Below are 16,479 nucleotides of genomic sequence, written 5' to 3' on the forward strand. Positions count from 1 at the left end.
TCATAAAGCTGATTAGAGGAGGAGTACTGATCACTCTCTTCATTTATGAGGCTGGTGGTTCCAAAAAAAAAAGCAAGGATTCTGTCTACGGTATAAAAGTTTGCCTTTGAGTTTAGCGTTGCAAAGGGAGGGACAATCTCCGGTATATTTATATGTTAAAGCTGCTATTCGGAGTTTCTAAGAGAACATCTCGATGTCCAGCCCCCAACAGCTCTACTTCCTCCCCTGCCTCTGCCAATCTACCAGAATCTACGCCTCTACGTTTGTGCATGCGCATTGCGAAACATAACAAAGTCGAATAACTAAAAAAACTATTGTTAGAGTGCCACAACTTTTGATTAAAACCTGTTTATTACCTGTCCATGAGAAATGTCGCCAAATCCTGGTCCTTTCTAAATCCTTTTAAATGCAGCAAGTCCCTCCACCTTTGAAAAGCAGCTCCGAGATAAATTCTGTTGCGGTCACAGACGTTCATCCACAAGCTTTGTACCCAGACTTTTCTTTTCTTTTTAAGTAGAAGCTTTATACGTTGGCAATCATGGAATGGGTAACTGGAGTTTCTGAGTACTCCTCCATGACGCTATGCTGCTCAGTAATACCTGTTTGCTTTGATTGACAGTGTCCCTCTCCAGGAAGTCGAAGCCTATTGGCTGTTCGAAGTCAGCGCTTTCTTGCATTTGTATAGGGGTCTATAGGACAAAGGCGGGACTTACATTAATGTACTGTATATGAATGACCACTGGCAGTAGACCATAGTAAAAGACTTGTTAGGTATTTTTTAGCATTTCAAAAGAATCATACAGAAACATAGATTTCTCAGAAACTCCAGATATCAGCTTCAAGCTTGGGAATATTAGGAATACTTAAAAATCATCAACTTCATGGAAATTGTTTTTTGGTATTAAAAGAAAACTGGCAATCATTTTGAACTACCACTCCTAATACAAAATGAATATGGTGCATAATAATGCATTTTAGTAGGCAAAGTTCTTCTAAAAAGTACATTATAAAGATTTTAGGCCAAACTTGTAAAAACAGTAGAGGATCTCTTGAACTTTGTGGACTCTATTTTGACTGAATTAAGTTTAACTTTGCTGTTATTGTCCCACATAGTTTAGCAGAGTGTTGAGTTTCGTGCAGAGAACAGTTGATGAGCTGTATTTGGTGGTTTGAGGAGAGGTGGTCATTGGTACAGCACTGAACAGCATCAACTAACCTTCTTTGCCTGTCAGTGATGTCACTGAAAAACAAACCACGTGCAACTCTAGCATTTTGTTAGGTTTGTTACATCTTCAGATTCCCTCAAACACATCTATGAACACAATGCAATGGTTTCTCTACTATATCTCAACACTGGATGTGATCTGTCTGATCACATGTCCTTCAGTCTGTTTTCCAGGATCATTCCTGGATCCGACCCTTGGGTGCTTTAAAAGTCTTTATACGATCAGTATTCCTGCTCCTTGAAGCTTTATGAATGCAGATCGTGTTGTTCTCACTATGAACCCGTTTGCCATCTCTCCCAGTAAGAACAGAAACTCTGTGGCCTACGCTGCCCAGAAGTCCTGGCTGCTCAACGCTACTGTGGAGGAAAACATCATCTTTGGAAGTTCTTTCAACAAGCAGAGGTTGGAAAAAAAATGCTGGATTTGTGTATTTTTCTTCTGCATGACTGTTTACCTGAGATGTTGTCAGAGCTGATTCTATGTTTTCAGGTATAAGGCTGTGATTGATGCTTGTTCTCTGCAGCCGGACATCGACCTGCTGCCTTTTGGAGACCAAACGGATATCGGAGAGCGGGTATGCTATGCATGCTTTGACAACATTTGAGATGCAACGTTGAACAATCAGTGTTTTGATGTGAGAAAGGTGCTGAAGTGATTCTTTATATTTATTCTTTTTTTGCTGCCAGGGCATTAATCTGAGTGGAGGACAGAGGCAACGGATCTGTGTGGCTAGAGCTCTCTATCAGAACACCAACATTGTGTTTTTGGTACGTAAAGGAACCTGGAGCTCAAATGATTCCTCCTGTTACCTTTTTAATTTAATAGATTGAGCAAAAAATTAATATTGGTGATATCAACCTTAGTTGAGCTCTACTAGTAACTCAAATAAGGTGTTTGCTTTACTAGTGCGCAAGTTCACTTTACTAGTGAAGAAAAAAGTTTTACTGGTACTACTTGTTAGCCTATATGCTAATAATACCAAAATAAGGCTTTGAATTTGGTTTTAATTCCTCCTACCTCATTTGCATTAGATCTATTAGTACTCCTAGTGAATATTTTGGCTTTACTAGTACTAATAGTAGACTAAAAACAACCAGTTAGAACAACTAGTGAGATTTGGAGTTTACAAGTAATACTCGTCAACAAAATTTAGTTTTTCATGCACTAGTTCGTGAGTAGACATTACGATTAAAACAAAGTCATTTAATAGTAAACAATTTAACATTACCAGTAGTACCGTTAGACTTAAAATATGTTACTAGTACTTGCTGGTAAATCTCACTAATAGTATTTGTAGACTGTTAAGGCAAGCCATTTGAGCATACATTTAATATCAGTGATATCATCCATTATTAAGTGAAATAAAAACTGTCACTAGTAAGCATCATATGTTAATAAAGGGATGGGGGAAGCACATTTGAAAGTTCTACAACCAATGAGGGAGCTGGAGTTGGTTATAATCCCTCCTACTTCATTTGCATGGGGTCTACTAGTACTACTAGTGAATCTTCTTGATTTACTAGTCTAGTAGTACTCCTAGTGAGATTTTGAGTGGACTAGTAAACAAAATTTATTTTCACTAGTAAAGGTCTACTCACACACTTACTAATAAAGCAAAATAATTTATTAGACTAAAAATATGTTACAAGTAAAATATATTGGCTGCATCCTCAACTTAGAGTGAAAAAATAGCATCCTATATGCCTGAAAATACGGTACTTGCTAGTAAATCTCACTAGCAGTACTATTATTGTAGACTGTTAATGGCAAGTCGTTTGAGCATAAATTCAATATCAGTGATATCAACCAATATACAGCTCTACTAGTGCTCAGTTTTGGAATACATGTACTCAATTTTAGTTTAGTGGTGCGCGAGTAGACTTTAATAATGAAATAAAAACTGTCACAAGTGCTAATAGTAAAGCAAAAAGCGTCATATGCTAATAAGGAGGCGGGGAAAGCAAATTCAGGCTTGCCATTGGCTTTTGAAAGTAGTACAACCAAAGACCAATCAAGTAGGAGGGATTAAAACCAAATCCAGCTCCCTAATTGGTTGTAATATTTTTTTAAGCCAATGACAAGCCTGAATTTGCTCCACCCCGCCCCATTATTAGCATATAAGGCTTAGTAGTAGTACTAGTGACACTTTTTGCTTCACTAGTAAAGTGTACTCACTCACTAATAAACAGAAATTGATTACATGTACTCGTAGAGTTAAACTATGGTTAATATCACTCATATTATATGTTTGCTCAAACAGCGTTCCATAAATCAGTTCTGTTTCTGTTGTTGGTATAACGAGAAGATGGTTCCTGAGGTCATCTATTTTCATCTGGGAGTATCTGCACTGTCCTAATGCTGGTTCGAATTGGTTGTCATGGCGACATTACTAATTAGAAACCATTCCATGCTTTGTCTAATACACCAGGGTCACGTTGTCCAAATATGAAGTGTTTCCATTGTAATTGTACAGCTGTTTGTGATTCTCTTATCTGCTCTCACAGATAAAATGTAATTAAAATGTCATGTAACTAATGGTCTGGACACAGTTTCCATTAGTGTGCTTCAGAGGAGTCTTAGCGGAGTCTTTTCACACGTAATGGACATTTGACACATACTGTTATCTTCTGCTTAGTGTCCATGAAGACGTCAGCAAGTGATAGTAGCGATAGTCGCTAATTAAATCCTCCCATGGATGACAAAACAGAGTGTGTTTGAAGACTTATTTCCTCTGTGAAATCACTGGTTAGCACGTAGCATTGAGTTTTGTTTAACAGTGAAAAAATGCTCTTATCCAAACTGTGGTTTGCACTAAATAAGTTGAAGCTACAAAATTAGCCTGTTGACAGATATTATAGGCTGTCATGTTGTAGACTTTTCCGTTTTATTAAGTCCCGATTAGTTTTTGCACAAGCAGCAGCTTTTCTTTCTTTAGTGTACATTATTTAAGTGACAGAACACTAAAGTATATTCTGTGTCTGAAATAATTACCAAGAACATACAACAACAAAACAGGATAAATGTGTGTTTCAAATAGAAAAACACAAATAAACTCCCTGAATTGCGTAACTATAAATAGGCAAAGTATATGGGTCAATGACATGACACCTAAATTTTTTTGTTCAACATCAGTTCTTTTAGTTGAAAAAAAGGTTTAAATGTATAAAAAAACATACCAAATATGTAGTTACTTCGTATATATGCTCTCACTTTGACTTAAAAATAAATAAAAATGTACTTACTAATTTACTTCTGTAATTTATTGTTATTTAAAGTGTCAAAATATCTTGTGGCTCAACTCTGTGGCCATGACTGCTTTTGTGAAAAAAGTATTTCAAATTTCTCTTTAAAATTGATTTCCTGCCCTATTTGACTGATATTATAGTCATGTATAAGATTTCAAAGTATTTCTATTTCTATTTCCATCATAATATTCATGCGATGATGCCCAATCCTTATACATCATTGACCCATATATACAGTATATTCACACACACTCACACGTTTGTTTATAATTGAGCAATAAATAATTTATTTAACTAAATTAAAGTGAAATAATGTAAAAATGTATCATAATGACCAAAAAAAATGATGAATAATGATAAATTGAAAAATATTAACAAACAAAAAATATATATGAATTCAATGGTTTCCAAGTTGTTAAGAACAGCAATTCTCAACTGGTGGGTCGGGACCCAAAAGTGGGTTGCAGACCTGTACTAGGTGGGTCACAGACAGCTGGTCAAAAAAAAAAAAAAAACGTTTTTGTGTGTCAGTAAGCGGTACCGGGTTGTGGAACAGTTTGTGTGTTGAAATAAAAAAAAGTCTGAATTTAAAGCAATTTAAACATAAACACATAAAGTTGATCTTCTCGAACCACAAGTGTTAAAGGGATAAAATTGTAAATAGGTGTGAATGTGCTTGTGTATGTGTGGACAGATTAATGTATAATGGTTCACATGAATTGTACGATTATATAGATATATATCAATGAATTATGTGTGTATAAATATGTATATTTATAGTGTAAATACAGTAGGTGTATATTATAAGAAGATTATATGTATAGTACTAGATATTACAAGGAGTAGGATCATACAAGTATATACTTCTTCCTACACCTTTTTGAACATGTCTAGGCTTCATGAGCAGGATTTCTGTACTATTTGTTATGTTTTTGCCTGATTTATTTCCTTTTTTTTATAACTTTTCTTTTTTAAATAAAATTAAATCAAAGCAAATCAAATTATACATTAAGTACCCATGGCACTGCTGTCAAAAACTGAAAATAGCTCCATAAATGTGCACTAAAGGTCTATTCCTGATGATCATTTCCTGTGTGCGTCTCAGGACGATCCGTTCTCAGCACTAGACATCCACCTCAGTGATCACCTGATGCAGGAGGGAATCGTCAAGTTCTTGCAGGACGATAAACGCACCGTGGTCCTGGTCACCCACAAACTACAGTATCTCACCAATGCAGACTGGGTAATCTTTAAAATCTTTCCAACATGGAGTCATGTTTCAATTAATCCCCAACACATGAATGAACATCATCATCATCATCGTCATCCTGTGTAATCCAGATCATTGCCATGAAGGACGGCTCTGTGCTCAGGGAGGGGACGCTGAAGGACATTCAGACTCATGACATTCAGCTTTATGACCACTGGAAGACTCTGATGAACAGACAGGATCAGGGCCTGGAGAAGGTAACCCTACACAATCATCAGCTTGGTAGGACATTGTTCTGAACCTTTGTGTCTGTGTGTGTGTGTGTGTGTGTCTGTAGGACGTCCAGCAGGACAGTCAGACAACGCTGGAGAGGAAAGTGCTGAGGAGAGCGTTTTACTCCAGGGAGGCCAAAAACCAACTTGATGATGAAGATGAAGGTAGAGCTTGTTTTGTTTAATAAATCAATACAAATTTTCGAGGGCGGTGCATAAAAATGTGTACAAACTCGACAGCTCACGCAAAAACACATTGCAGATCATCCGCGAACGTAAAATAACACGAGCAAGTGGAGTACGTGATGTTTTCGGTCGATATTTGCCAGAAACGTGTAATATCGATTGGTATCGGCTTTTCCACTGGCATTGAAAAAAACAGCACGTGTTTTTGTTTGAGAATAGATATAAAAAATTTCTATTAATTAATTTTAATTAGATTTCTTATTTTGCACAGATTATATTTTAGGTGGAATATATCTGCAAGCAGCCTATTTAGTGTGGTTTCTGATGAATTATTATTATGTAATCTGGGCTGAACTGCTGTAATGTGGAACATTTTAGGAAGCTGAATTACAGAAAAAGCAGAAATAAATTTGTGTCATGTCACACCACAGAAGCATGTGCCAAATTTGAAAGCTGAAAATAATCACTAAGTATATAAAATATAAAAACGTCGCCTTTTTACTGTGTCTACGGGAGAGAGCAGCGTGAAAGCGGCTCCAGCATTGATAGTGCTTCCAAAAGTACTCGGATCAGGCCAAACGGGGTATCAGTGGAAAGGTCTGCTCTGCCTGAGTCCAAATATGTGCATGAAAACTGCGCCCGCCAGAGGCTAAAAACAATATTGCGGTGCGGTGCTCATTTCTCGGAATCTGTGGCACCAGCGGACGCGTTTTATTCCCCTGAGTCTGAATATGTGGTTTGTTTTTGGCTCGGGGCTGAATTGCGCTGAAGGCCGCAGACGTTTGGTGTGCTTCAGCAGCAGGGTCGGGTTTATGCTAATGATGGCTCTGTTACATAACGCTGCTATGATTTCTGACCCGCCCATTAAATCCTGAACACAGAAATTAGAAACAGTTTTTGAAGCCGAACTCCACAATTAATATATAAATGGTTGAATGGCTCTTTACATGTTTTAAAGAATACATTTATGGCCTATTTAATGTGTTTAGAAGAAAATGTCATAATTTGCTTTTCACGATCTTTAACTATCACCATTTTGCACACAACAGCTGCAGACATGAATAAGTAACAGCAACTAATGCAATGTATCAATTTTATCAATGTTTGTGGAATGAGTCAAACAAAAATGATATAAAAATAGTTATATTAAACTAATCTGTCCATCTTCATCTGCTGTTCTTCTTGTTTTCCCCACAGCATTGACTTTCTCACAGGCAACCTACCATGTCATTTTTCTCCTGCTTAGATTGATCACTACTACTCACCTACTATTACAATCACTATTACTATCGTGACTGGTCTGAATCTGGACTTTTATTCCCACAGAGGAGGAAGAGGAGGAAGAGGAAGATGACAACATGTCCACAACCACCATCAGAGGATCAAAGATCCCATGGAAGGTACCGTTCTTTGGATTCACGCACAGAGGAGGCGTGGCCTTTGCAGCCAATCTTTATTTTTCATATTTCATCATTTTGTGTGAAATCCACAAAAAACAAAAGTAAAGTAATCGCTGCAAAAAATCTCGTGTTGTTGTCCTTCCTGTCCTCAGGTGTGCTGGTGTTATCTCTCCTCTGGTGGATACTTCATGGTCTTCCTCATGGTTTCTTCGAAACTCCTGAAACATTCGGTCATCGTGGCCATCGATTACTGGTTAGCCATTTGGACGTCGACCAAAACCAACTTAACCGACAGCGGCAACACGACTCTGCCCACGCCCGAGTCTGTCACTGCGCAAGATTGGGTACAAAGCCTTAAATGTTGAATGAATTGGTTGAATTAGAAGAGGAATTTTGATTGGATGTGTCTCTCCTATAGGCGGACTCTCACTACCTGTGGGTGTTTATCATTCTTTGTGCCACTGGGATCATTTTATGTCTCATCACTTCCCTCTCTGTGGAGTTTCTCGGTCTCACTGCAGCCACCAGCCTGCATCACGACCTGCTCAACAAGATCATCCACGCTCCCATCAGGTGAGAATCACTGACTCATTTAACTAATGCCCGCCCCCTACTGTAGTTCTTCAGAGTCCTGGGAACTTTTTAGTGTCCAAATGAATAAAAGTGACACTTTACCAACCATATTACACTGACTAATAAAAGACGAGAGCTGGTTTTATGATTGTCTTCTTGCATGTTGTGAGGTTATTCTAAGGCTCTGAAATCCTGGGTCGGGACCCAAAAGTGGCTCGTAAGCCCATTTTTAGTGTGTTGCCAGTTTACACGTTTTCTCTTTTTTCTCCTTGTTTTTCTTTGGTACAGTTTAGAATACAGCAAAACATAACAATAATGGACAGACATGAACAAAAATCAATACACTTTAGAGGCACGCCAGGGAAAACTCAAAAAACATACAAGTGTCTTGATGATGAGGGCTCCCGATATATAACATTTAAACTTTAACGCAGGGAAAAAAAACAGAAAACAGGAATAGACATTAAAATCATAAGACGAGCAGGAACCCCCCGCCAAAAAAATAAATAAAATAAACTTAAGACAAAAGGCTTCCATTGTTTGTTTTTTCAATAAGTAGCAGGTTTTTTGATAGAATTTATAAATTTGCTTTTATTTTGAAGGGGATATGTTTGTGCCGCCTATATCTACATTGATAAGAGTGTAGTGTCATTAGGGGGAAAAGATGGAAACTTAAAGCTGCTGGAGACGATCTTTTTTTTTATATATCAAATAGAGGAGGATTCATTGATTAATAAATCGAAGATCATTTGCTCGAGAGAAAAAAAAAAAAGATGTGAAAAGGTTTGAATTGCGGCTCAATAGTAAGTTTTGATCTCTATTGTAAATACTCTCTTATTGGCATTGTCAGAAATATTCTGTGCATTGAATTATGGGATGTGGAGTCCTGTAGACCAGTGGTTCCCAACCTTTCTTGTCTTGTGTACCCCTTGAGCCTTTTTGTCATACCATGAGTACCCCCTCACTCATACGTGTTCATGATTCTCCAAAAGTAGAACATAACACAACTGAATATTTAACTCAAATCATTTTATTTCATCTTCATAAATTGAACAGTTAATATTCAGGCATTACCTTCTTATTTAACTCAAATTAAATATAAAATTATGTTGCCTTCAAGGCAATAAAAATGATATATATGAGAAATAATATTATAGTAAACGTTTGTTTTATTAATACTGTATTATTAATAATATATTATGATTATATTATTATTAAAGAAAAATAATAGTCGAAATTAGAAAAAAAAGGAAGAAATAAAAATAAGTAATATAAATAATAAATACAAAACATAAATTAAACTGCCCGTGTCATATTTAACTTTTATGACATTTACCGCAAAAGGAGCTTCTTTGAATATGTCCCCTTTAAACAAGCATTTACATTTTAAAAACAAGTCATAGCGCACACGTACCATTTTATTAAAGGACTTATGAAATGACTGAGAATATTTTTTATTATCTTGGAAATAAACTCTTCATTTTTCCACGTTCCCCCTGCAATGTGCTCACGTACCCCTGGTTGGGAAACACTGCTGTAGACTGATGCATAAAAGTGTTTTTACTTCGTTCATATACTCGAAAAACACAAAGATCACAGAAAAATATACAAAATGGTAACATACTTCTTTCCTGTAATGAAGCTCAGATTGGTCATTATTTTAAATGCTTAATAATAAAATAGAATATAAAAGTGTGATTAAATAGCAGAGTATCCCTAATCAAAGGTCATCCTTTCACCTCCTCAGGTTCTTCGACATCACTCCTCTGGGGCAGATCCTGAACAGATTCTCTGCTGACACTAACATCATTGACCAAGTAAACTCATTCTGCATCATCATTTATCAAACCCATGGGAAAAAGATGAATGAATGATATCCTTTATTCAGGTCTGTTTATATTGATTCCTGTATTTTTTTTTTTGCAGCACATTCCTCCAACACTGGAGTCGTTGACCAGATCAACTCTGCTCTGTTTATCGGCCATAGGCGTCATCGCCTTCATCACTCCTGCTTTCTTAGTCCCTTTGATCCCACTGGGCGTGGCTTTCTACTTCATACAGAAGTACTTCAGAGTCGCCTCAAAGTGAGTCCACCTAACCTTACGACTTTTAGTATTTCATGTTGAGGTGAAAACGGCTCTAAGAAGGTGTTCATGCCTGCAGTGGTGCTTTGTAAATGCCTAAAGTCTGTTACTGATTACTCTCCCAGGGACCTTCAGGACCTTGACGACTCCACACAGCTTCCACTACTCTGTCACTTCTCTGAAACAGCTGAAGGTCTCACCACAATAAGAGCGTTCAGGTAATCCACTAACCATGCGTATCTAAATTTACCATGTTTACCGGCCTATAGGACGCTATTTTTTCATTTAAAGGCACACCGTGGACTTTTTGACCTAAAGAGTTGACCCATGAGTTATTTGAAATGATTCCTCAGGCCAATATACAGCTCTGAGCGTAGCTTCGCTCTTGAAATACCGCCCATGTAAGTTTTGAGAGACGGACCATCTTTGGCCAGGTCATGTGACCTGGAGAATGCCTGGAGAATGTATCACTTTACGGCAGTCACGTGACCACAGGCTCGGATACTCATTGGGCTAAAAGGCTTTTGCTACTATTTTTTTCGCCTGTTCGACTCCTGGTCATGGCCAAGGCAAGCAAAAAGTTTAAAACTGCTTCTGAGGAGGCTAAAAAGACGCCGCCAAGACCGGGACCCCTCCGCGATCCACACGACACCAGACACCGCCCTAGTTGCCAAAAGTTACACAGTGTGCCTTTAAAGTTAAGGGTGCAGCGAATGGAGTGGTGCGCTCTATGTGTGATTTATTTCAGTCAGTCACACACACACATGTCCAGTGAAGACGGGGGTCAGGAGGGCAGAATAATACTGACAGTCACCCCTACAGCGGAATGACTGAACTGTACCAGCCACTGAACACCACGGTGAACTGAACGTTCAAAAACGAGCTCTCACAGCTTTATTAACAGGACGGATGCGTCAGGGTTTTTCTGTGATTCTGTTTTTGCGTTTTTTCTGTGCCTAAAATAAGACGTTTGCTTTCAATGAAAATCAAATACCAGTAATAAATTGAAGTTTCTGGACCAGGCAACGATGCAGACGTGTGCATTTACGGTGGAAAGAGTGTATAAAAAGTACAACGAGGTTTAAAATGTAAGATATCTCAGCTAGTAGGAAATAAACAGCATAAAGTTGTCGATTGCGCACAGGACTCAGGCTAGCAGAAAAGCTTATGTAACTGACACACACACACACACACACACACAGAGAGAGAGTGAAAGAGCACTGCAACAGCCTGGATACAGTAAATATCAGCCAGTTTGTAATAGAACAAAACAATAAACAATACAAAGTTGGCAAATCACCTCGTTGGATTTGTTCAGAAGCGATCGCGTCCGTATTCTGACTCAGAGTCTGACTCGCCGTGATCGCTCCCGGGGCTGATAGTTCACGGTAAGAAGAACGGACGAATGTATTAGTCTGGATCCAGTAAAAAATGATCATAAAAAGCTGTAAATGGACTGATATGCAGACACGGGGCAGTGAGGAGGTGACTTCATGTAGAGATGGAAACTCATCAGTTGAAACTCATCAGAATACACAGAAATCTCCTGAAACCTAACAGGAGTACAGCAGCCCGTCTGCTTGCCCATTCTGACATTCTGGCCAAGTTGTTTGAAGGACACCCACATCATCCAATAGAGTGCGGCCTTTACGTGGGTTTTTCTTGGAACATTGCTAAATTATTGGAATGCGGCCATTACAGCGGTTTACTTTACAATACGTTAACCAGTAGGCTGCTTTAATAAGGAGGCAACCTGCTTAAGGAAATCAAAGGTATTCACATATTAAAGCAGGGAAAGAAAAATCATGAAAAATTGTGAAATTATAAAACTCCTAAATATCATATGTTGGTAACACTTTAGTTTAGAGAACACCTATTAGCTGCTTATTAGCGTTGGTAACATATTGTCTCTTAATTAGTTCATTAATCATTAAGTACTTAGTAATGCCTTATTATACATTTAATGGCAGTCTCACAGTCCAAACAGAGTTAGGGTTAGGATTAGGTTTAAGTTTAACGTTAACACTAGCATGTTGAGATCATAATTCATATACAAAAACTTCCTTACTTACTACTAACAAGTAATAATTCTGAGGTTATTGAGGGAAAACTCTTAGTTAATGGCTTACTGGTTGTATAATAAGGCCATGCAGAATAAGGCATTAATAAGTACTTAGTAATGACGAATTAAGAGTCAATATGTTACTAATTTGCATGCTAATATGCAGCTGATTAATTGTTAGTAGGTGTTCCCTAAACTTAGGTGTTGCCCATAGCTTTAAGCTTCCTATGACATCACTCTTTATTCTGAGCAAAGATCCTCATTCTACAGTTGACGTTTCACAAGCGCTGGTTCTGGACATCAGTGCGAGTGTGTGTGACTCTGATGTTGGAAGCAGCAGAACTGAACTCTCTCTCTCCTGTGTTTCCCTCCATCCGTCTTTCCCAGAGTCACTTTAATCCAAAGCTAAACAGCTCTCACGCTTTGCCCTCCTCTCTCCCCCCCGAGGCCTTGCTCTTCCTCACTCACACACAAATATACAAGCCCCAGAACACACACACACACACAATGGGACACATTCTTGGGCCTTACGGGATAGTTCACATCATCATTATCCACTGGTTTGTTTTCCAAACCACGACTGGTTCAAATCGCACTGATTTCCACAGGAAAACAAAAGGAGATCAAACAGACCAAACTGTCACTGTGTCCTACTTTTATCGGAGAAGTTTCTCATTTTTCTGGGACTTCCAGAGCAGATACTAACAGTTTGTTACTGATTTATTATTCCTGTAACGTACTATGTCTGTTTTCAGACATGAAGCTCGTTTCAAACAGCGAATGCTGGAGCTGACGGACACCAACAACACAGCCTACCTGTTCCTGTCTGCTGCTAACCGCTGGCTGGAGGTTAGAACGGTGAGGAAACCGGATCCTTATTTTAGCAACTTATTTAGAACTAAATATATCAAACTCATTTCACAGCACTTAACATTAGTATTAAATGAAAAAAAAACTCAGCATTTCCACACAGGCGTGGATGAACTCCCTTTGAAGGGGAAATAAAGCAGAAGATGCATAGAGTCGGTGTAGCAAAGAGGCCCATTATAATCTGTTCATTTATTAATTAATTGTTCTGTACTGGCTCACAATGAGGAAGACTCTGATTTACCTTAGCGTCAATGTTAGAAACCAAAAAAATAAAATAAAAACCTAGTTTTGGGTAATAAATATTACCATCACTCAGACGTTATCAGCTGGTATTTACCATAAAGTGTAATATTGGTTGAGTAGGAATGTAACGAGAAATACACAATATAAAATTCAAAGGTGCACTAAATAAAATCAAGTTAAAAAAGTATCAAGAACACGAAATGATGTGATGATTATTGACCCTCTTGCTTGCCGTAGTAGCTTACACGCTGCAGTGTTAACAAGATGGAGGACAATGTGGTGGGTTCCCCGTCGACTCGTAACTCGGTTGTTTGTAGTGATGCACCAAAAAAAACAAACCGACTGAAACAGGGAGCGAGCAAATACTGCGTATGTGTGTGTGCTTGTTTGGACCGAAGCGTAGGCAGGTAACGAATGGAATGGAAACTTGTTTACACTCTTTATTTGTGAAGCAAAACACTCCCACAGACTATCTGTGTTTGTAATCAGCAAAGATTTGTTAGACATTTGTTAATCTTCATTGGGGAATTTTTTCCCATTTTTTTATATCGTATCATGAGTATTTCGTATCGTGAGCCCTATATTTTCACGAGTTGACTATTCCATTACACGTGTGTTACTGTTATTACTTTGTTTATGGTTAAACAGCGCTGTCTAGTGGTGGGACCTAATATTTTTGGGATTTCCTGACTTCACCTTTAAATACGGGTCATTTCCTGTCAGAATTGGAAGCGCCGGAACGTACTGCATGACGTAGTTGGACCAATTTAAGAAATGGCTTGTTAACCTTCATTCTGTGAGCTAAAGTAATGTCTGTAATGTATTGTCAGGGCCGTAACACCTCCCCCTTTACAAAAAGAGGCTCACACAGAGCCTTCTAATAAACCAAGCTAGGGCTCTTGGTAGAATTTCAAAATCACGGGCAGCCGATCTAATTTACCTCTGGTTGGCAAGACAATGTGTTCAGCACAAACATCATTGTCAGCACATTTCAGCAAAGCCCAAGATGCGACTTGTAGCACTAGCAGGAACCCTCAGCTCAGTAGTTGGAGTAGCTTGGGCAGCAGATGTCCTTTTAGTCCCATCAGCTGGAACGGATGTCAATGAGGCATGGTCCAGCGGGGATCTCGACAGTGCGTCGAGGAGCGGCCAAGGCCAAGGAGCGGAAACCGCCCCCACATACACACCCGATGACCCAACGCACCCCACCAGCACTGGGAACCCCATTGAGCAAGCTGCCAGGCAAGGCCCCCCAGAGAGTGCCCACCCACAACCAGCAAACCAGCCACCATCCAGCAGGGCCACACAGCCCCAGACAGCACAAGGACAGCAGCCCGGGGCCCGTCGCCCACAAGATAGCATGAGTACCAGGACAGCAGGTGCCACCTTTCCACAGACACCATCCCGAGGGGCCATGCAACACTGCATCAACCCTGTCGTGGATGCCAGTGTCCCCACCACTGTGCCCTTCCCACACACAAAAGCGATGGGGCTCCCAGGGTCAACACACCGTGAATACCGCCCCCAAGACTACCAGGAGACAAGGCCAGCATTTAGCCACGGCAAAAGAGGAGAGGAACCACTACACCCTGCAAGACGGATATGGCACGGAAAGACACTACAAAGCGAGATCCCAGCCAGACCCCCCAATGCCTCCCAAAGGCTCAGGTGGTACTGAGGTGCGTTTAAGATTGGAGAGAGAATAAATGGCTCAACGAGCACGCAGAAGCACAGGCCCCAGTCTGACCAGCAACTATGACATCAGCTGCATTCTAAAAGAATCACTGTGAAAAAAATGGAATTCTGCCTTACATTTGTTCTTTAAAAACTCTCTCACTCTGTGGACAGACATCAGTATTCTACAGCACTGCAAAGTCTATTTTGTACTAGACTTTTGAAAGCGTAATATAGCAAATTAAGTAGAGTTCTCTGGAGTAACTTTTGATTCTGAAGAAGCCAATAAGGAAATTAAGAAAAAGATGGGTGAGAGTTCTGATTCTGAGTCAGAGTCTTCTACTTCTGAGGTGAGTCATACTGAGGAGGATGATGACACAACATCCACAACATCCACTCAAACAAACTCTTGTGAAAAAACATTTGAAGAGAAGAAAAAACAGAGAAACAAACTGTTAAAGTTCTTTGGAGTAACTTTTGATTCTGAAGAAGCCAATAAGGAGATTAAGAAAGAGTTGCCTATTCGGAAATCTAAAATGGCGGCATTGAGAGTCAAATTAAAAAATCCTTTCAAGGGATGTTTGAATTTAATAAAAAGAAAATCCAAAATCAAAGTGGCTCAAAATAATGAACGTGAACAAGAACTTCAGGAAAGTCAACAAGATGAGTCTGAAGCCACAAACAGTGCCCAGCCATCACTCCAGAACAAAGTAGAGAGATTGACTACAAAGCTCCATGTGAAGGATCAAACTTGCCATGACCTGGAAGACAACAAATTGATGCTAGAAGATAAGCTCTCCAAAACAACTGCTGCCAAGAACCATGCTGAGTCATCACTCCAGAACAAAGTAGAGAGATTGACTGCAGAGCTCCGTGTGAAGGAACAAACCTGCCATGACCTGGAAGACATCAAAGTGATGCTAGAAGACAAGCTCTCCAAGAAGACCGAAGCTCTTGAGAAATGCCTGGCCAATGAACGAGCAGTGACGAGCCATCTCAAAGAAGTGGTTGAACGTTCTGAAGTCAATTCAACTGAAAATAAGACTCTGAAGGAGCACCTTGCCCAACAGCAGAAGGAGAATAATCATTTAGAGAAAGAGGTAGAAAGACTTTCTCTGCAAAATTGTGCAAATACCAAATGCAATGCTGTTTCATCGCTCACAGTCATTGAAAAACTTGAAAATGATGTTAAGAAGGAGCTATCAAATACTGATACAGCACAGCAAAAACTTGCTGAAGTGACATTGAAAAATCAAGAATTGAAATTATGTCTTGAAACAATCTTGGATGAAAATTGGAACTTGAAAAGGCAGCAGAAGCTCAATGAAGAAAACATTAATAAAATGCAAACCCTTGAGATCTTCAATGAGCACCTGAAAATCCAGAACATCAGGCTGCAACGTGAGTTTGAGTTTGTCCTACTTGATTTGCAGT

General features: G+C 39.1%; 1 protein-coding gene across 5 annotated transcripts in view; it reads left to right on the plus strand.

The window, feature by feature from the left end:
* Positions 1-16,479, plus strand: part of abcc9 (ATP-binding cassette, sub-family C (CFTR/MRP), member 9) — a 99,709-nt gene that overhangs the window by 61,197 nt on the left and 22,033 nt on the right. For all 5 annotated transcript variants that reach the window (XR_003674200.1, XR_003674201.1, XR_003674202.1 and 2 more), the window contains 13 exons: positions 1,527-1,628; positions 1,716-1,800; positions 1,913-1,993; positions 5,577-5,714; positions 5,813-5,938; positions 6,019-6,118; positions 7,466-7,539; positions 7,692-7,883; positions 7,958-8,112; positions 9,860-9,929; positions 10,039-10,196; positions 10,322-10,414; positions 13,014-13,116. Coding sequence is in view for 2 of the 5 variants with exons in the window: in XM_028448628.1 (XP_028304429.1) it covers positions 1,527-1,628; positions 1,716-1,800; positions 1,913-1,993; positions 5,577-5,714; positions 5,813-5,938; positions 6,019-6,118; positions 7,466-7,539; positions 7,692-7,883; positions 7,958-8,112; positions 9,860-9,929; positions 10,039-10,196; positions 10,322-10,414; positions 13,014-13,116 (1,477 nt within the window). In the remaining 3 variants the exon portion in view is untranslated. The remainder of the gene's footprint in view (positions 1-1,526; positions 1,629-1,715; positions 1,801-1,912; positions 1,994-5,576; positions 5,715-5,812; positions 5,939-6,018; positions 6,119-7,465; positions 7,540-7,691; positions 7,884-7,957; positions 8,113-9,859; positions 9,930-10,038; positions 10,197-10,321; positions 10,415-13,013; positions 13,117-16,479) is intronic.

The sequence above is a fragment of the Gouania willdenowi genome, chromosome 6 (assembly GCF_900634775.1).
Source record: "Gouania willdenowi chromosome 6, fGouWil2.1, whole genome shotgun sequence".
Lineage (NCBI taxonomy): Eukaryota > Metazoa > Chordata > Actinopteri > Blenniiformes > Gobiesocidae > Gouania > Gouania willdenowi.